This window comes from Drosophila obscura, unplaced genomic scaffold (assembly GCF_018151105.1).
Source record: "Drosophila obscura isolate BZ-5 IFL unplaced genomic scaffold, ASM1815110v1 contig_150, whole genome shotgun sequence".
In the NCBI taxonomy this organism is placed as follows: Eukaryota; Metazoa; Arthropoda; class Insecta; order Diptera; family Drosophilidae; genus Drosophila; species Drosophila obscura.
The window spans coordinates 909,362-928,343 of NW_024542736.1; the positions used below are offsets into that span (position 1 = coordinate 909,362).

An 18,982-nucleotide genomic window follows, 5' to 3' on the forward strand; every position below is an offset into this window, starting at 1 on the left:
CATAGCGAGCAGTCATAACAATAAGCCAGATTATAGAAAATTGATTCATCTATCTGATAAAATAGTACTTTCAGTTGTTAAAGTCTAAACTAGCTAGTAATATTAAATCGAATATCAAAATTGAGGAATATGGTATTCCTCGACATATTTACCCTCGATAAATCCAAAACATCAGCTGATTTTATGTTCGATTACAAAATTTGCCAAACAGTGTTGCCAACTTTTCACAGAAAAAAGCCGGTTCTACTTGGCAAGAAACAAAGAAAAGCTGAAAATAGATATTTACACTGATCATACCTTATTTACAGAATGCTCTTGGTCGTGTCGGGTTCACTAAATTCCTTAATTTAGACTTAACAAGAATGCCTTGCCTAAAAGCTGCTAAATTCCGCGTTAAAACAATCCTGCCAAATTACCGGTGCTAATATTAAAAAAAGCTAGTTTGCTTAAAGAAAACAGCCAGATTTTATGGATAAAAAGCGGATTTGGCAGCACTATTGCCAAATATTTACATAGGAAAAACGACAGGACAATGTGGGAGCCGCCTCGACTAAGTGCATCGCTGCGGGCCAAAACCGAGCTAGAGGCCAAGAGCCGACGCTTCCATGGCCAGCGGCAAGCTCGCACCGCCACCGCGACATCCACGACGACAAATTCCTATGGGTGAGTTGGGAGATTTCACAACTAATGAAATACCACTGATCGTAATGGCTATGCCCGGCACAGGAAAGAGGAGCAGACCATAGTCAAGCTGCTGGCACAGCTGCCAGCCGAGAAACAGCCCGCCGTCAGGGTGCACATGCAGAAGCTGCGCAATCTGGTGCAGGAATGCATGGGCTACGAGGAACAGCCACAGGTGGTGGAGCATGCGGCCCTGTATCTATTCTGGCTGCTGCACGAACAGCGCGTGGTGCTGGTGGCTACCACCAATCGGCTGCACAGCATGTTCGGCAAGACCTTCGATCGGAAAATGACACAAATCCACGAGTGTGTGCTGGCCGTGGAGCACTCGCTGGAGGAGCACGAGCGCATGGAGCTGAAACGCTGGCAGCAGGCCCAACGCAAGCCCCACAATGTGGCACCGCTCTGGGGCGAAGAGATTGAGGTGATATGCACGCCAGCCGTGTGGCTGGACACCAGCCTGTTGACCAATCTGGCGCCCGATGCACTGCTAAAGAATCGCACCGTGAACAAGTTCTCCATGAAGTACAAAACAAAGGCAGCTCCGGCGACGGCAATGGTCAAGCGGCCGGACGGCGCCAAGCTGAGTCCGGAGCTGCAGTCATTGGTGGACATGGCCGAGAAGCTGGAGGATACGAATTTGCTGGGACGCGTGGGCGACATACTCGGCTCGAAGCGCAGCAACGAGGAGCTGCAGAACGAGCTAATGGAACTGCTGGGCTTTGACTACTTCGAGCTGGTGGGAAAACTGCTGCAGGACCGAGCCAAGATTGCCCAGCAACTGGAACAGTTTGCCACGAGAACACGCCGTGTCAAGGAGGTGAAGCAAAAGCGTCTTCAGACGGCAGCCAGTGGCGTAGGAGGACCCGAAATACGTCCCACCGTCGCCAGTGCCGTGGTGGTGCAGTCCGCACAGGAGAAACAGCTTGGCAAGCTGCAGCGACGGGAGGAGAAGAAACTGCAGCGCATTATGCGCAACATAAAGGATGACGAGGACCAAGAGGAGCCCGGCTGTGCGGTGTCAATACCGGCCATGCAGCTGCGCATGCAGCACCAGCGAATGCTGCTGGAAAACGCCCAGCGAGAGCCGCTCCTGCTGACCACAAAGGCAGTGAAGGCCGACTACCAGGCGGCCCCCATCCGCTATCCGTACGTATTCGACAGCCAATTGGCGGCGAAACAGCACGCTGGCTTCATCGGCGGCAGCCGCATAACCCTGCCGGACAATGCCCAGCGCATCGACAATAAACAGTGGGAGGAGGTTAAGATACCCGCCAGCGAGCCGCCGCCACTGACGGTGGGCAACAAGCGCATACAGATCGACGAACTGGACGATGTGGGCAGGCTGGCGTTTGCCAACTGCAAGGAGCTGAACCGCATCCAGTCTGTGGTCTATCCTGTGGCCTATCACAGCAACGAGAATATGCTGGTGTGCGCACCCACGGGTGCGGGCAAGACGAACGTGGCCATGCTAAGCATTGTGCACACGATACGCTGCCATTTGGAGCAGGGTGTCATCAATCGGGACGAGTTCAAGATCGTCTATATCGCGCCAATGAAAGCCCTGGCCGCCGAAATGGTCGAGAACTTCTCCAAGCGGCTGAAATCTTTGCAGATTTTGGTGCGCGAGCTGACGGGCGATATGCAGCTGACCAAGGCGGAAATGGCAGCCACCCAGATATTGGTAACGACGCCAGAGAAGTGGGATGTGGTCACCAGAAAGGGTAAGCATTCGAATCACAAGAGAGACTTTTGACTGAATCCCCATACACATTTGCAGGTAGCGGCGATGTGGCCTTGATTAGCCTCGTCAAGCTGCTCATCATCGACGAGGTGCATCTGCTGCACGGCGAGCGGGGGCCTGTGGTGGAGGCACTCGTTGCGCGCACTCTGCGCCTCGTCGAGTCCTCCCAGTCGATGATACGCATTGTCGGCCTGTCCGCCACGCTGCCCAACTACGTGGATGTGGCGCACTTTCTGCGGGTGAATCCGATGAAGGGACTCTTCTACTTCGACTCGCGCTTCAGACCGGTGCCGCTGGACACCAACTTCATTGGCATCAAGTCGGTGAAGCCGCTGCAACAAATCGCCGACATGGATCAGTGCTGCTACCAGAAATGTGTCGAGATGGTCCAGCAGGGACACCAAGTGATGGTCTTTGTCCACGCCCGCAATGCCACCGTGCGCACGGCTAATGTTATACGAGAGTTGGCCCAGCAGAACAACACCAGCGCCGCCTTTCTGCCCAATGATTCGAATGCCTTTGGCCTGGCCAATCGCTCGATACAGAAGAGTCGCAATAAGCAGCTGGTTGACCTGTTCTCGTGCGGCCTGGCCATGCATCATGCGGGCATGCTGCGTGCCGATCGCCAAATGGTCGAGAAATACTTCATTGAGGGACACATCTCGGTGCTCGTGTGCACCGCGACTCTGGCGTGGGGCGTCAATTTGCCAGCACATGCGGTTATCATACGGGGCACCGACATCTACGATGCCAAGCATGGCAGCTTCGTGGACCTGGGCATACTGGATGTGCTGCAGATCTTTGGTCGTGCCGGACGACCGCAGTTCGACAAGAGCGGCGTGGGCACCATTATCACCAGCTATGACAAGCTCAATCATTATCTGTCGCTGCTAACGAATCAATTCCCCATCGAGTCGAACTTTGTGCAATGTCTGGCCGATAATCTGAATGCGGAGATCGGTCTGGGCACCATCACCAATGTGGAAGAGGCCATTGAGTGGCTCAGTTATACGTGAGTTTCAGTAATTTAAACCACATTCTCATAGACTTAACATTTCTTAACTCTTTTAAAGCTATTTATTTGTGCGAATGCGCATCAATCCGCATGTCTATGGCATCGAGTATGCGGAACTGCAAAAGGATCCCACGCTGGAGGCACGTCGACGGGCTCTGATAATGTCCGCATCGATGAGTCTGGACAAGGCGCGCATGATGCGTTTCAATCAGCGCACCATGGACATGAACATCACCGATTTGGGTCGCACGGCCTCGCATTTCTACATTAAATACGACACTGTGGAGATATTCAATGAGCTGATGAAACCCTTTATGAACGAGGCCGAAATATTGGCCATGATATCCCAGGCGCAGGAGTTCCAGCAGCTAAAAGTGCGCGACGACGAGCTCGAGGAGCTGGATGAGCTGAGGACGGACTACTGCAAGCTGAAGCCATTTGGTGGCAGCGAAAATGTCTGCGGCAAGGTAAGCTTTTCCCCCTTTTTCCAACTGCTCCTCACAGCCACTTTAAACTGCTTTGTTGTTGTTGTGCGCAGGTAAACATTCTCATTCAGACATATCTGTCCAATGGCTATGTCAAGTCGTTCTCACTGATGTCGGACATGTCGTACATTACAACGAATATTGGCAGGATCACGCGAGCTCTGTTCTCCATTGTGCTGCGGCAGAACAATGCCGTGCTGTCGGGCCGCCTGTTGCAGCTGTGCAAAATGTTCGAGCGGCGGCAATGGGACTTTGATTGCCACCTGCGCCAGTTCCCGGCGATTAATCACGAGACCATTGACAAGCTGGAGCGTCGCGGGCTGAGCGTCTATCGATTGCGTGACATGGAACAGCGTGAGCTGAAGGAATGGCTGCGCAGTGATCGCTATGCCGAGCTGGTCATACGCTCCGCCCAAGAGCTGCCAATGCTGGAGGTGGAGGCCAGCCTGCAGCCCATCACACGCACTGTGCTGCGCATCAAGGTGGACATCTGGGCGAATTTCACGTGGAACGACCGCGTGCACGGCAAGACGTGCCAGAGCTTTTGGTTGTGGATCGAGGATCCCGAATCCAATTACATCTACCACTCGGAACTGTTCCAGCTGAGTCGCAAGTTTGTGTTCAGCGGCCAGCCGCAGCAGCTGGTGATGACCATTCCACTGAAGGAGCCGCTGCCGCCACAGTACTACATTCGAGTGTCCAGCGACAGCTGGCTGGGCAGCACCACATGTGTGCCCCTCTCGTTCCAGCATCTGGTGCTGCCCGAGCATCATCCGCCGCTGACCGAGCTGCTGCCTCTGCGCCCGTTGCCTGTTAGCGCCCTGGACAACGCCCTGTACGAGTCGCTGTACGGATTCACGCACTTCAACCCCATCCAGACGCAGATATTCCACTGCCTCTATCACACGGACAACAACGTGCTCCTGGGTGCCCCCACTGGCAGTGGCAAGACCATCGTCGCAGAGCTGGCCATATTCCGGGCACTGAACGAGGATCCCAAATGCAAGGTGGTCTACATAGCGCCCCTCAAGGCGCTGGTTAAGGAGCGGATAGGCGACTGGGAGAAGCGCTTCCAGCGCTCCTCACTGGGCCTCAAGGTAGTGGAGCTGACGGGCGACGTTACGCCGGATATCCAGGCCATTCGCGAGTCCCAACTGATTGTAACCACACCGGAGAAATGGGACGGCATCAGTCGGTCGTGGCAGACGCGCGAGTATGTGCAGCATGTGGCCCTTATTGTGATCGATGAGATTCATCTGCTGGGCGAGGATCGTGGCCCGGTCATCGAGGTGATTGTCTCACGCACAAACTTCATTCGCTCGCACACGGGTCGCGAAATACGCATAGTGGGCCTGTCGACGGCCCTGGCCAATGCCCAGGATCTGGCCAATTGGCTGGGCATCACCAAAATGGGCCTGTACAACTTTAAGCCGTCAGTGCGGCCGGTGCCGCTGCAGGTGCACATCAATGGCTATCCGGGCAAGCATTACTGCCCCCGCATGGCCACCATGAATCGACCCACCTTCCAGGCCATTCGCACCTACTCCCCCTGCGAGCCCACCATTGTGTTTGTATCCTCGCGACGGCAGACCCGCCTCACGGCTCTGGATCTCATCACGTTCGTGGCCGGCGACGCCAATCCCAAGCAGTTCCTGCACATCAAAGAGTTCGAAATGGAGCTGATACTGCAGAATATACGCGATCAGAATTTAAAATTCTGTTTGGCCTTTGGCATTGGACTGCATCATGCCGGCCTGCAGGAGCAGGATCGCAAGTGTGTGGAGGAGCTGTTCCTGAACCGCAAGATACAGGTGCTGGTGGCCACCGCCACGCTCGCCTGGGGCGTTAATCTGCCCGCCCATCTGGTCGTCATCAAGGGCACCGAGTACTTCGATGGAAAGGTGAAGAAGTACGTGGACATGCCCATTACGGATGTGCTGCAGATGATGGGACGTGCCGGTCGGCCACAGTTCGATAACGAGGGCGTTGCCGTTGTCCTCGTGCATGACGAGAAGAAGAACTTCTACAAGAAGTTCCTCTATGATCCGTTCCCCGTGGAGTCCAGCCTGCTGGGCGTTCTGCCGGAGCACATCAACGCCGAGATTGTGGCCGCCACGGTGCAGACCAAGCAGGCGGCCCTGGACTATCTAACGTGGACGTACTTCTTCAGGCGATTGCTGCGCAATCCCTCGTACTACCAGCTGGAGGGCGTGGAGCCCGAGAATGTGAATGCCTTCATGTCGAATCTCGTGGAGAAAGTCATCTACGAGCTGTCGCAGGCCGCTTGTTTGGTGGAACGCGACGGCTTCCTGGTGCCCACATTCTTGGGGCGTATTAGCTCCTTCTACTATCTGACGTACCGCACCATGAAGCACTTCCTGGAGGATCTGCAGCCGGGCATGGGCACCAGGGAGGTGCTTCTCGCCATAGCCGATTGCTATGAATTTGACCAGCAGCCGGTGCGCCACAACGAGGACAAGTACAACGAGCAGATGGCCGAGACGAGTCGCTACAGGCCGCCATCGGGCACCTGGGACTCGCCCTACACCAAGACGTTCCTCCTGCTTCAGGCCCACTTCTCGCGCCACTCGCTGCCCAATTCGGACTACCTGACGGACACAAAGTCCGCTCTGGACAACGCGACGCGTGTGATGCAGGCCATGGTGGACTACACGGCGGAGCGTGGCTGGCTGTCGACCACATTGGTGGTGCAACAACTCATGCAGAGCGTCATTCAGGCGCGCTGGTTCGATGCCAGTGAATTTCTCACCTTACCTGGCGTCAATGAGGATAATCTGGATGTGTTCCTGAACATTGCCCATGCGGAGCACGACTATTTGACGTTGCCCGTGCTAAAAGAGCTGTGCAGAAAGGAATATGAAGTGCTGGCTGCTCCGCTGCGAGATGCCTTCGAGGAGCACGAGATCGAGCAGATGTACAAGGTAAGATGTGGCTGTGCACCGGCCTTCCTTCCCCCACAGACCTCAATCAGTTACATTTTTCAGGTTATCCAACAACTGCCAGAGATTGCGCTGAAGATGTCTGTGGAGGGTCGCTTCATGGCCGAGGAGTACGCCAAGCGACCGCTCGCTCTGGAGGCGAACACCACATGGCTGCAGCTGCACGCCAACGAAGACTATGTCCTGAGAATTGATCTGCAGCGTCTGAATGCCAGCGGCAGCGGTCATCGTCGTGCCGGTGGACAAAGCGGCTATGCGGTGCACTGTCCAAAATATGCCAAGCCAAAGAACGAGGCCTGGTTCCTCACACTCGGCTCCCAGGCCAATGACGAGCTGCTGGCCATGAAGCGTCTCACGCTGCGTGGTCAGCGCACCACCAATCGCATTTCCTTTCAGGCCACGCCACGACGTGGCCGACTGCAGCTCACATTGTATTTAATGTCCGACTGCCTGATGGGCTTTGATCAGCAGTTCGATCTGAAGTTTGAGATTATCGATGCGAAGGTGCTGTAGGGGGAGTATTTATAACTAAAATAATTGCTTAGCATTCTATTGTTTCGAGGCTTATCCATTAGTTAAGCGCTGTGTTGTGGCTGGGTGAATGAATATTTTCTACCTTTTATACATGCTAGAAAATGTATCCCCCCCCTCCATCACCCCCTGAAGTGTTTTTAGTCGAAATGAACCTATTTGTATTACTGTGTGAGCCCTCAAGATGTGTGCAACATTTCTAGCAGCAGCCCCGTCGAGCACTTTCCCCCCTCAAATCAAAACTTGTGGAATAAAATATGTTTCGTTTAAGTAGCGATCAATTGTAATACAGAAATTGCTTTAGTTTTATTTTTCTCTTTCCCCAGGCCCACGCCCCATGGGTAGCCAGATTCTCTTAAGTAATTTCACCATGCCTATCGCTCTACAAAAACCCTTATCTGTGCCACGAAAGAGTCGAGCCAGACACGCAATTGCTGCCTCTATAAATCGTGGGGTCGTTGCAGCCAACTGCTCAGTTGACTATAGACAGGCTTTCAGTTCAGTTTTCTAAAATGTTTCCATTAATTTTGCTGGCCGGCAGCCTTTTGGCATTGGGCTGGTTCTATGTGCGGCACCACTACGATTACTGGCAGCGTCGTGGCTTTCCCTACGATAAGAATTCGAGCATACCATTCGGTTGCCTGGACAGTGTTTGGCGACGCGAGAAGGGCATGGGCATGGCCATCTACGATGCATATCTGAGCAGCAAGGAGCGCGTGCTGGGCGTTTATTTGCTCTTTCGTCCGGCGGTTTTGGTGCGCGATGCCACACTGGCACGCCGTGTGCTGGCGCAGGATTTCGCCAGCTTCCATGATCGTGGCGTGTATGTCGATGAGGTGAACGATCCGTTGTCGGGCTCGATATTTGCGCTACGTGGCCAGAGTTGGCGTTCCATGCGCCACATGCTGTCGCCGTGCTTTACGTCCGGCAAACTGAAGGGAATGTTCGGCACCTCCGAGGAGATTGCCAACAATATGGTCAACAATCTGCAGCAGACACTGCCGGAGCAGGGCGCTCAGGAGGTGGACCTGAAGTCGGTGATGCAAACGTATGCCATCGATATAATTGCCTCGACCATTTTTGGCTTGGAGTTGAACAGCTTTGTGACGCCGGACAACAAGTTCCGGAATCTGGTGACAATCGCACGGCGCAACACGCGCTTCACCACGCTCTTTGGCATGATGATATTCCTGGTGCCATCGTAAGTCTACGCCGATCCATTTATAATCCAAATTAGGGCTAAAAAGTTTTTTTGTCCGTTGGCAGTGTGGCTAAGTTTCTGTTCTCGTTGGGCTTAAAAAACCCGGTGGGCCTGGCCATGCTGGAAATTGTCAAGGAGACCATTGAGTACCGCGAGAAGCATGGTATTGTGCGCAAGGACCTGCTGCAGCTGCTCATGCAGCTGAGGAATACCGGCGTGGTGGATGAGAGCGATGAGAACATATGGAAAATACAAAAATCCACAACTGGTGAGTGCCCTAGCCCCAACCCAAAACCCATAACTCACAGTACAGCAATTCGTTCTTCTATCCTTTTTTAGAGGAAAACAAATGCCTTTCGCTGGAGGCCATTACGGCCCAGGCTTTCATATTCTACATTGCCGGGCAGGAGACAACCGGATCCACGGCGGCCTTCACGCTGTTCGAGCTGGCGCAGTACCCGGAACTGCTGGAGCGCCTGCAGTCGGAGGTGGATGAGACGCTCGCTCGGCATGGTGGACAGATCAGCTACGATGCGTTGCAGAAGATGGAGTTCCTTGAGCTGTGCGTGCAGGAAACACTGCGCAAGTATCCCGGCCTGCCCATTCTGAATCGCGAATGCACACAGGACTACACGGTGCCAGAGACCAATCATGTGATACCGAAGGGCACTCCGGTGGTTATCTCACTCTATGGCATACACCACGACGCTGAATACTTCCCGGAGCCCGAAAAGTACGATCCCGATCGCTACCTGGAGGAGAATCGCAACTACAGTCCGACGGCATTCATGCCCTTTGGCGAGGGACCCAGGATGTGCATTGCCCAGCGCATGGGACGTGTCAATTCCAAGCTGGCCATTATCAATGTCCTTAAGAATTTCAACGTGGAGGCGATGAGCAAGCAAGAACTGGAATTTACAAACAGCGGCATTGCCCTTACACCCAAGCATGGGGTGAAGGTGCGTCTGTCCAAGCGACTGCCCAAGTGAGCCAGAAATACTTGTGCATAATTATGAAATTCAATACACTGCCACCTGGGGCAGTCGATCGATTCAGATTATGATAGCAGTGAAATGATTGAGTAGTCTTATCATTATCAATGCGATTACCGTTAAGCACTTCGTATATTCTACTATCAATAAATAACAATGTCAACCGAACTGTTTTATGTATAGCGTGCCAGCAAACTAAATTATTTATATTTCTATTTATATATGTCCTTCTTATTTACTTGTATTATGTAACGTAATAAAATCTTTGTGATAACTAGCAAACAATTTCATTTTTAAGTGTTTTTAAACAGCTTCTGCCATTGGGGTCTGAGCTGAGCAGAGCGTAGGTGTTTCGGGAAAATTTCTCATTGGTTTCTCATTGGTGCTACACATTCTGTACATTTAGCTATTGCCGGAATTGGGTCTATCATTTAGATAAATTCATATCTTAGCTACACAAATGAAACACGGGAATCTTGTTAAAATAAAAGTTAATTTACTAAAAAATGCATAACTTTCTCAATTGCCTTTGGACAGTTTTAATGATGACTTAGATTTAATTTAATGCCATCAATATAAAATAATAACAATAATAATATTATTAAAATGCGCAAGCCACCTAAAAACTGTTTTGAATTTGTTTTAAATATTTTAGCGGATATATTGCAATTTATAAAAAATGCTCAACAGATCTGCTCAACCAGGGTAATTTTTTGTTCTCGTATAAAGTACATTCAAAAATTATTCTTTTGCAGCACTGTGATATCATTGTTCAAATTCTTTCGCTGGTCTCATCATCAGAGACTTAACACAGATTTAAACAAAAGAAAAACACACAACACAGTCACATCGAGTCAACAATTTTTATTGGATGCTTTCAATGTAGAATCTCTCTCAGAATACAGGATCAAATATATAGATATATAAGTACATACATATGTATATGTATTATATACAATAACAAAACCGTTGTGATAACTATCAAATTATGGTGTCTCGTGGAGCGGGGGGGGTCCTCAGTTCGTTGTCATTTACATATTCTCACGCTCCTCCTGCATTTGCAGACGTTGGTTGTTCTCCATCATTTTCTGTTTATTCTTCTGCCTGAAAATCTCCTTGCTGGCCTCCTTGATGGCCTCAAAGATCTTCGCCTGTGACATAATTTGCTTTTGCACATTCTCAACAGCTGGTTCGGCATTGATATCGATCAGATCGCTCAGTCCCTCCGACATATACTCATTGTTATAGGGCTTATCGTCAATCTCAGTGCGTTTAATTAGCGAAAAGGGCGGATACGATGGATACGAAGTACGCTTGCGTCCACAACCTAAAGATATTGGGTTTGGACTCGAATGATACCTTGCAGGAAAGGAAACTTTTAGTAGTTTTACCTGTGAATGCATTGCAAAAGGGTCGCTTCTCGTACTTCCATTGTATAACTCCGCTGAGTTTGTGCTGTGCAAAATACAAAAAAAAAAAACCATAAGCTGCATTACTCATTTTTAAAAAATTTGCACATTTATTTAAACGTTTTTTGGTGAAATTCGAACTCTATGGCCGCTGACTTGTATCATTGACAAGTGCGTATGGCAACCAAAACCCAACGAAATACTATCACAATTTGTGTTTTACTTCACTTATGTATAGCTGTGATTATATTTTGTGCTATCAGCTATCAGATTGTGACTTCAGGGACGCTTCTTCAGGTTTATCAATGATTATTCATTTTGGAATTTAAGAACTGCCCAAGTCCCTTAAATAAACGTATGCAATTTCCATAACATGCTATAACTCACATTTGACAAGCTATTCACATCATTGTTTTCCCTTTCCAGCGATGCATTGCCAGAGAGCAGGCAAATCAAGAGCACGACCAGACCCAGGCACATTTTTAGAGAACTCTTCATGGCGATGATGACAAAATGAAAAATGTTGTTTGAATCCGTTTAGAGTTTTGAGCAACGGCCGCTTTGCTTAACACTCGAGAGCCAAATGAAATGGTGCGCTGGCTTGGGCCTCGGTCAACATGTCGGCTACGCAATGTGAGACTTGTTGCTTTCAGCGTGCGACAGGACGTCCTGCGGAGCATGGAATGTATTTTGGTTGCCAGTTAATAGCTTTTTGTGTGTGTTTTCCCGACCTTACCCAGCCCGAACCCCCCATCCCAGCCGAACGACATTGCATTGACGTTTTGCGGCTTTGGTCCTTGATGCTTGCTGCTTGCTGCTTGGTCCTTGCCCTTGCCAAGCGTTCAATATGCATGGCAGCTATTAAAACTGTTGAAATTCTTAAAGAGCAACCAGATCTGCACTGAATTTTTGGGGCAGTGTAGCTGCATGGGCAGCGAGAGAGAAACGGCCGATCTATTTATAAAGAACCGATGCTCACCGATTCCTCAGACGAGACACGACCCAACAATGCCCATGTATTGTACATCATCATCATCACACACAGAGGTTCTTGTAGCAAAATGTGTGTGCATTTTCCTAAAAGATTTCCACACACACCACACCATACACATATGCACGGCGATTTTTTCGGCCAGAAGCCGAGGCAATTTCGAATCGATTCTCTGTGGGAACGGTTCGCGTACTTTTCTCGGCTCCGACAATCAACTGAAGAATTCTACAGTAAGGAAAAAACAGTTGCAACAAGCGCAACAGCATAGACAACAGCCAACAGATAAATTTGATCTGGAAAACTAAATTCATAACTGGAATAATTTTCGTATAAACAAATAGCAACAACAAGAATAAATAATATTTATTACTCTGTGCCACGTTCCGTTTTGGCTTTTGTTTTTTCCGTTTTTCGGTTTTTCCGTGTCCGGAATTGGTGTCGAAAGTGAAGGAATTTCTGTGTCACTTTTACTAAAATAGCATGTGAGTAATTTGGAATTGTATTTGTATAAATAATGCTAATTAATTCACATAATCAAAAATATAATTGCATTATGAGTGTACCATATTTGCAGTACTAGAGTTGGAGCTGGGATAGCTGTTCCCTTTCATATCACATTGCATGCATTTTCATGTTATGTTGCCTGTTGGCTGTTGCCTGTTGCCTGTCTGAATCTTCTGTACCTTGTTATTTCGCTTTTTTGTCTACGTAAAGTAAAAGACCTAAAAATACCACAGCTATTTTGAGTTTTTCTCAATTTTACTGTCACACTTCTTCGGTTTGACAACTTTTTCGCTGTCTCTCCGCTGTCTCTACCCTACCAATTGTAGCCGCCGGCTTTTGCCATTTTCCACCATACCAATTCGTGTACATTTAAGAGTTTTTCCGCATCTTTGTTTATATATGAAAATTGGGAATTTCTCGCATATTTTCTTGTGTCGAAATAATGTAAACATTTCGGGCACGATCGCAGAAATAATTGCGCTGTAAATTACAACATTCAGTGGGGTGGAAGAGGCCGTGCAGATCGTTAAAAATAATAATAATCAAGCATAAAAAGTGAAAATCTTTTGTACAAATTAATGCCAATAAACGCGAACGCGGCCTGTCGGCCCGTAGTGACGTTTGCCTGTTTGGTTGCAGCCAAAGTTTGTCCCCTACATATTTTTAAATACTTATACAGAATATATTTTATTAATTTCCTCACTCGCCTATTTATAGACAAAAAAGATGTCAGAGCCCGCAGCCCAACAACAGCAGCCGCAAAATGGCAAGGAGCGCTCCAAGTCCACGGAGGAGAAAGAGATACCGCGCGAACCGGCGCTCGTCTGCAAAGACATCGATGTAAGTCATTTAAAATAGGGAAGGAAAATGGATGGGTATTCATTTCATATTCCCTCCGCCCATCGCCGCTTCAGATAAAGACTGAACTAGAAAGCCTAGTGAAACTGCTGGATGGCAAGATCTACAAAGAGGAGGAGGTGGCCATGGAGGAGCTGCATCAGTATTTGATCGAGGACGATGGCTCCTGGGCATTGGGTGACAATTTTCTGGTGTTCGTGCAGCGTGTCCTGCGCGATACTCAGGCTTTTTCACCGGACACACGGATACATCTGATACGCACATTGGCCTATGCGGCCCTCAAGGACGATGTGATCATAATTTTGCATCAGGATCGCCGGGATCATACGCTGATGAACTTTGCCCAGGACATTGATAAGCACACACCCGAGGAGCAGCAGGCATGGGCCATGTTTGTGAGTTCAAGCAGAGCCACCCCCCCAGCTGAATTCTCTCTTCAATGATCTCTCTCTCTCTCTCTCTCTCTGCAGATGTGCAATCTCTTTGAGAATGTGGGTCCCTCCGAATGGCTGCTGTACATTTCGGAGTGGGAGTACAATGGCCAGACAACATCCAATATACGAGTCACCACCAAGGTGGCCGTCCACTGCATTCTCTCCAATTGTCCGCAGTTGAAAAATATTGGCAGCATGATCCTCTACAATATTGCCATCAAGGAGGTCAAGACTGTGGTAGGCAACGAATCACCCATTGTGTTCTGCAGTTACTCTAATTACTCTATTTACGCTGCCTTTTTGTCAGGTCTTTGATGACATTGCCGTGGAGCTGGCCATGGCCATTCTGCAGTTCTTCCAGAGCAGTCCCAACGAGGATCAGATCTATCGCACACTGAAGGCACTCGCACGCTTTATCGAGGTATATTGACCTATATATTCCCCCCATTCCCATTCCAATTCCCATGAAGACAGCACCCTGACAGCTGTCAGCTATTGGCATATTTTCCATTATTTGTATTTGTATTTTATTTTTATTTAATTTTATTTGTTTTAGGTCTCGCAAGACGTACCAATGATCATTCAGATGATTGGACCGCATCCAAAACAATTTACCGGCAAGAGCGAGCGTGTCGATGAGCTGGTAAAGATCATAAGTCGCAAAGTGCCCGCCTAGACCCGGATCCGATGTGCGAATCCTTCCAAAACAACCAATAACCATAGTCCCCCCCGCCTCTTTTCTATATAGATTACTCGTATATTTTAGATTTTTTTCTCTTTTTTGTAAAGCATTTTGCGCGACACAATAAACACATTTTGTAGCCCCCAGACAATCGGCGGCAGATTACATGATGGCATCGCCGCAGCACAGTTTCAGGAAGGGGAAGCCACTGCCACCACTGGCACGCAGCTGCAGCCAGTGCTTCTGATTCGAGACGAACATCTCCGAGGGCAGCTGTGTGTCCTGGCCGGCAGCATCCTCTGCAAAAGGAGTCGAAAGTGTAATGTGTGGAGCAGTGCCCCCAAAAAAGATTCAGATTCTTTCGCTTCAACTTACGCGACTTCTTGTCGTACTTGGGCGACTGGCTAATGGAGATGACATCCTCTGGCTTGCGCAGCAGTATCTTGCCCACGCCCTTGCACATGCGCAGCACCTCGTGATTGCTCAGCTTGTCCAGCTGCTGTTCATCCAGCAGAGTGCAGGCCAAAATCCACTCGCGCACATCGTCAAAGTCGTTGAGCAGCCGCACGGCGCCATTGATGCTGAAACGGATGCGCTTCTGGTAGATAAAGTCCAGCCAGGCCTCACAGATCAGCTTCAGGATGAGCTTCAGTATGACAATGTCCTTGGTGGCACGTATGCTGGGCAGGTAGATCCCGTCCAGCACATAGCCCACATACAGGCTCTTCTCCTCGTTGTTGTAGATCTCGCGCTGCCAAAAGTTGGCGGCGGGAAAGCAAAGCGTAAAATTGGCCAGACTAAGAACTCGACACACCGCTGACAATATTTGAACACACTCGTCGGTGGTTTTCTATGGAGCAGGACACACAAAGTGATAGATTGTAGATGGTAGGTAGATCGTTGCTTGACCCACCTTTAATTTGTCTATATTGGCATTGACCTCGGCTATCAGCTTGGTGCGCAGCGCCACACAGACCAGCATTAGGATATCGCTCAGATCGGCAGTGAGTTTGGGCAGTTTAAAGGTAATGAATACATTCAGGCAGAGCTTCACATCGTGCTCCAGTATCTGGAAGAAGCGATCCATTTGCCACTCGCAGCACAGCAGCTTCGCCTGTTCGGTGACCCACAGACGCATCGAGTGCACAGAGTGATCTGAAAGGAGACACAAAACAGTCAGGAGTCTCCCCGCAAAAGCAATCTCCTGCTGCTGCTCATACCCAGCCTATGCAATATGGGTATCTGCTCGGCCACTGGCAGCAGACTGGAATTGTTGTGTGCCTCCAAATTGGAGAAATACTGATTGCTCAAGTTGACCAGATTCGCGAATATGCTGATCCACACGGTGCCCGTTGGAGTGCCAGATAGCTATGGTTAGATAAGGTTATGGCCTGGGTATACTTGGTAGTTGGCAAAGCCGCTCACATTTCTGGGACAATCGCGGTACTGTTCGGCAACGACATCCACCAGACGCTTCGAGTCGTTCGTTGATATGAGGGTCAGGCGGAAGAGCTGATCCCAAATGTTATTGCAGACAAAACCGGTCAGAATTTCACCAATGCCACGCAGCGTAGAGTAGACGGGTTCAGGTATATCTGCGGAAAGGAAATCCAAATCCAAAGTGGGAGAAACTTTCTTTACAAATTTCAGATTTTACCATTCACATTCTGGTGATAGAGCCAGCTGCGTATGGAGTCAATGTGGGTGAGGCTGTAGCAGGAGACGGGCGTGTCTATCCACCAGAGCAGTATGTGATCCAATATGATGCCCACATATGACCAGAGCAAGCGCAAACCCTTCACAATATAAACGTTCATGTCCACAGTGGCGCCGCCCTTGCCATTGTCTGCTGGGGGGCATTAATGGGGGGATTAAAGATATATATACTCTAACCGTTTGTGGAGCACCCACCAAAGATAGTCGGACTAATCTCCGTTGCCTTGGCTATCAGCTGGGCGATGAACACGCGCTCCTTCTGCAGAAAGCTCTCCGTATGCTTGCAGCGCAGACTCTGGTGATCGTGATCCGCATCCTGAAGCTGTAGATTGCCATCGGCAATCTGCATGGCCTTGCAGTCCTGTGCGGAATCACAGTACGGCGGATAGTCGCCGGCGGCAAAGGAAATGTTGAGAGTGCGCAAAATCTCCAGACTGGAGGAGGTGGACTCGAGATTCTGCTGCTCGCGCCAGGCATCCTGCTCGCCCATGTTGAACAGACCGAAGACCAGATCCAGGGCATTCTGCTCCACACGTGTCTGGGCCACCAGCTACAAATACGAATACAAAACAGGATGGAACAAGAGCTCAAAGGAAAGCGGAAACCCACCTGCAGAACGTGGCCAAAATCAATTGGCTTGAGCGTGAGTAGTAGGCCTGGGAACATATTGCTGCACACATTGGCATGCATCTCCTCCTTCCGTTTGCCGCTCAGCTTCGGCTCTCCATCATCGGATTCGGGATCCTCAGCGGCGCACAGCGGCAGCTGCTGCACTTCTGGCTGCTCCAGCAGCGGCTGCTGCACCTTGCGGCACTTGTTGTACAGCTGGGTAATGTGCAGCGCCCAGTTCAGCCACATCTCCGACTGCATGGACTTGCGCAGCAGCAAGCTCAGCTAAAAATGGGGGGAGATCAAGGGAATGGATGCACCATCAATCAGATGAGGCAACCAAAAAGCTGAACCTACCGTTCGCTTGAGCACAAATGTCAGCTGACAGAAGCGCCTGTCGTTGAGCTCCATCACCAGATGGAACTTCTTCATCAGCAGCTGGTTGTAGGGACTGCGCTTGATCTTCTTGGAGAGCGACTGAAAGTCGGCATTTTTGGTCTCATCCTTCAGGTTCCAGTACTGCTCCACCACGCGCTCGCACTCCTCCAAAATGGTATCCTAACAGAGGTAACCACCCACCACATCAGTCGCCCACAGATCATCCGCGCATCAATCATCCAAAAACGATCCACTTACATGCTCGCTGAAGATCGCTGAATTGACATCGATCACAATCCGTTTGCTTATCCGTCGCAGCTCCAGGCCCAATTTGGCGATTTCCGCGAACGTGTGCATCGGCTGGGATTTGTTGCGGCAGTACCATTTCGGAGTGGTGCCCATTTTTGGTTTTTTTTTTGTTTTTTCGGCTGGGGGCCTGGCCGGCGACGCTGGCGGTTGGCAGCCCCAACCCAATGCCCTGACAGACACACACAGCCAATCGCCTGCGCCTCGGCCCTAAACAAATCGCTTTTTAATTATTGTGTCTACCAGGCACGCATCCGTTGTTACGCCGTTCCGTCTTGCCTATTTCCAATGCCTGGCAAATGCAAATTTTTTCGCCATTGTTTGATCGATGGCCGCCAGGACACTCGTGACTCGCGGCCCCCGCAGCCAGGCAACGCACGCATTTGACAGCGGGTAGAGAGCATCATGGTCCCTGGGGTGGAGGGTGGCGAAGCTGGCTACGATTCATGAAGCCTCTTGGCATCGACAGACACGCATTTGTCATGTCTACCCTTTGGGGGCAAAACGGGTACATTCCTTTGACACTTAACATTCGCTAAAGAAATCGCACGCTGGGCATCCGCTAGTCGCTTGCATTCGCTTGCACTTTGCCTGTAAAATTCCTGGGGAAAACCCGCAGGCAAATGATTCAGTTGGCCCGCAGAGACAGAGACAAACGGCAGCTAGTTCAGTATATCCGGCAAGTTTATTGATATAATTATAGATAGGTGTTTGATTTGATTTGATGGTTGCTGTTGCTGCTTTTTGCTATTGTTGAAATGAGCTGTAAATACTTAATCCACAGACTACACTTAAGTGTAGTTACACACTCACTCACTCTCTCCCTCTCTCTCTGGCCCTGCCTGTGCTCTTAATTTGATCATGATCATCTCACATCTATGCCTATAACTCTCTCCTGCTCTGTACACATCAACATCATCTGGTTTTCTTTTTTTGTTTTTGTTTTGTTTTGTTGTTTTGCTATCACATTGAATTGTTACATTTATAGTAGTAGTTGCTGCTGCTGCATGGTTTGCCTGCTTAAAATCATTAAAACACGTTTTAAATTTCATCTGAAACATGTCGGTATACACATACATACACACACGCGCACATTCTCATTAACAAGTGTATTCCGTATTCCGTATCCGTATCCGTAACTGTCTGTATTTGTATTGCATTGTGTGTGGGTGTTTGGGTGTTGTTTTTAGTGGTTTTTTTCGTGTTGTGTTTAGTGTGTGGGGGATTGTTGTTGGGGGACAGTGTTGTATGTAAGGAAGTCAGGAGCAAACATATTGTTTTTCGTTTTTTCTTTTTTTTGTTTGTAAACATTTATGAACATTCCATTCCAGTGAATCTTCTTCGTTTTTTTCGTCGTTCCTCTAGCGCGTTTTACATTGTTCTTTTTTACAAAAAATTAGACTTAAAATTGCTTTTGCTTTTGCGCTTCTCGTAACTACACATACATTTTAGTGGCTGTTGCTTAGTACCTTGTCTCTCTCTCTCG

At 49.4% G+C, this 18,982-nt stretch overlaps 5 protein-coding genes across 6 annotated transcripts; 3 read left to right on the top strand and 2 right to left on the bottom strand.

The window, feature by feature from the left end:
• Window positions 1-373: 373 nt before the first annotated feature.
• On the top strand, window positions 374-7,705 carry LOC111073284 (activating signal cointegrator 1 complex subunit 3). The gene is made up of 6 exons (XM_022365550.2): window positions 374-663; window positions 727-2,405; window positions 2,462-3,437; window positions 3,499-3,907; window positions 3,979-6,867; window positions 6,931-7,705. The coding sequence occupies exons 1-6, from the start codon at window positions 533-535 to the stop codon at window positions 7,396-7,398; spliced, it is 6,552 nt and encodes a 2,183-aa protein (XP_022221242.2). The 5' UTR covers window positions 374-532; the 3' UTR covers window positions 7,399-7,705.
• Window positions 7,706-7,877: 172 nt separating this feature from the next.
• Window positions 7,878-9,777, top strand: LOC111073286 (probable cytochrome P450 6d4). Its single transcript, XM_022365553.2, has 3 exons — window positions 7,878-8,617; window positions 8,683-8,885; window positions 8,957-9,777. The coding sequence occupies exons 1-3, from the start codon at window positions 7,929-7,931 to the stop codon at window positions 9,604-9,606; spliced, it is 1,542 nt and encodes a 513-aa protein (XP_022221245.2). The 5' UTR covers window positions 7,878-7,928; the 3' UTR covers window positions 9,607-9,777.
• A 682-nt stretch (window positions 9,778-10,459) lies between these two features.
• Window positions 10,460-11,613, bottom strand: LOC111073277 (cardioactive peptide). Its single transcript, XM_022365539.2, has 3 exons — window positions 11,406-11,613; window positions 11,001-11,064; window positions 10,460-10,936 (listed from the first exon to the last, which is right to left on the bottom strand). The coding sequence occupies exons 1-3, from the start codon at window positions 11,514-11,516 to the stop codon at window positions 10,641-10,643; spliced, it is 471 nt and encodes a 156-aa protein (XP_022221231.1). The 5' UTR covers window positions 11,517-11,613; the 3' UTR covers window positions 10,460-10,640.
• A 567-nt stretch (window positions 11,614-12,180) lies between these two features.
• Window positions 12,181-14,632, top strand: LOC111073276. Of its 2 annotated transcripts, none has more exons than XM_022365538.2 (6): window positions 12,181-12,491; window positions 13,231-13,353; window positions 13,428-13,766; window positions 13,842-14,042; window positions 14,113-14,226; window positions 14,362-14,632. In XM_022365538.2, the coding sequence occupies exons 2-6, from the start codon at window positions 13,240-13,242 to the stop codon at window positions 14,479-14,481; spliced, it is 888 nt and encodes a 295-aa protein (XP_022221230.1). In that variant the 5' UTR covers window positions 12,181-12,491; window positions 13,231-13,239; the 3' UTR covers window positions 14,482-14,632. The 2 variants fall into 2 exon arrangements, with proteins under 2 accessions (XP_022221230.1, XP_022221229.1); XM_022365537.2 differs by having other exon boundaries at window positions 12,223-12,239.
• Window positions 14,381-18,973, bottom strand: LOC111073275. The gene is made up of 10 exons (XM_022365536.2): window positions 17,449-18,973; window positions 17,170-17,370; window positions 16,813-17,097; window positions 16,399-16,753; window positions 16,145-16,333; window positions 15,913-16,082; window positions 15,708-15,855; window positions 15,401-15,642; window positions 14,863-15,337; window positions 14,381-14,786 (listed from the first exon to the last, which is right to left on the bottom strand). The coding sequence occupies exons 1-10, from the start codon at window positions 17,590-17,592 to the stop codon at window positions 14,650-14,652; spliced, it is 2,346 nt and encodes a 781-aa protein (XP_022221228.2). The 5' UTR covers window positions 17,593-18,973; the 3' UTR covers window positions 14,381-14,649.
• Window positions 18,974-18,982: the final 9 nt, after the last annotated feature.

Coding starts and splice junctions, on each gene's coding strand:
- LOC111073284 (XM_022365550.2), top strand. CDS start 533: ATGTGGGAGCCGCCTCGACTAAGTGCATCGCTGCGGGCCAAAACCGAG. Junction 2,406..2,461: donor GGATGTGGTCACCAGAAAGG/GTAAGCATTCGA, acceptor ACACATTTGCAG/GTAGCGGCGATGTGGCCTTG. Junction 3,908..3,978: donor GCGAAAATGTCTGCGGCAAG/GTAAGCTTTTCC, acceptor TGTTGTGCGCAG/GTAAACATTCTCATTCAGAC.
- LOC111073286 (XM_022365553.2), top strand. CDS start 7,929: ATGTTTCCATTAATTTTGCTGGCCGGCAGCCTTTTGGCATTGGGCTGG. Junction 8,618..8,682: donor ATGATATTCCTGGTGCCATC/GTAAGTCTACGC, acceptor GTCCGTTGGCAG/TGTGGCTAAGTTTCTGTTCT. Junction 8,886..8,956: donor AATACAAAAATCCACAACTG/GTGAGTGCCCTA, acceptor ATCCTTTTTTAG/AGGAAAACAAATGCCTTTCG.
- LOC111073277 (XM_022365539.2), bottom strand. CDS start 11,516: ATGAAGAGTTCTCTAAAAATGTGCCTGGGTCTGGTCGTGCTCTTGATT. Junction 11,065..11,405: donor ATGTGAATAGCTTGTCAAAT/GTGAGTTATAGC, acceptor TATTTTGCACAG/CACAAACTCAGCGGAGTTAT. Junction 10,937..11,000: donor CTTTTGCAATGCATTCACAG/GTAAAACTACTA, acceptor CAATATCTTTAG/GTTGTGGACGCAAGCGTACT.
- LOC111073276 (XM_022365538.2), top strand. CDS start 13,240: ATGTCAGAGCCCGCAGCCCAACAACAGCAGCCGCAAAATGGCAAGGAG. Junction 13,767..13,841: donor AGCAGGCATGGGCCATGTTT/GTGAGTTCAAGC, acceptor CTCTCTCTGCAG/ATGTGCAATCTCTTTGAGAA. Junction 14,043..14,112: donor TCAAGGAGGTCAAGACTGTG/GTAGGCAACGAA, acceptor CCTTTTTGTCAG/GTCTTTGATGACATTGCCGT.
- LOC111073275 (XM_022365536.2), bottom strand. CDS start 17,592: ATGGGCACCACTCCGAAATGGTACTGCCGCAACAAATCCCAGCCGATG. Junction 17,371..17,448: donor CAGCGATCTTCAGCGAGCAT/GTAAGTGGATCG, acceptor TACCTCTGTTAG/GATACCATTTTGGAGGAGTG. Junction 17,098..17,169: donor CATTTGTGCTCAAGCGAACG/GTAGGTTCAGCT, acceptor CCCCATTTTTAG/CTGAGCTTGCTGCTGCGCAA.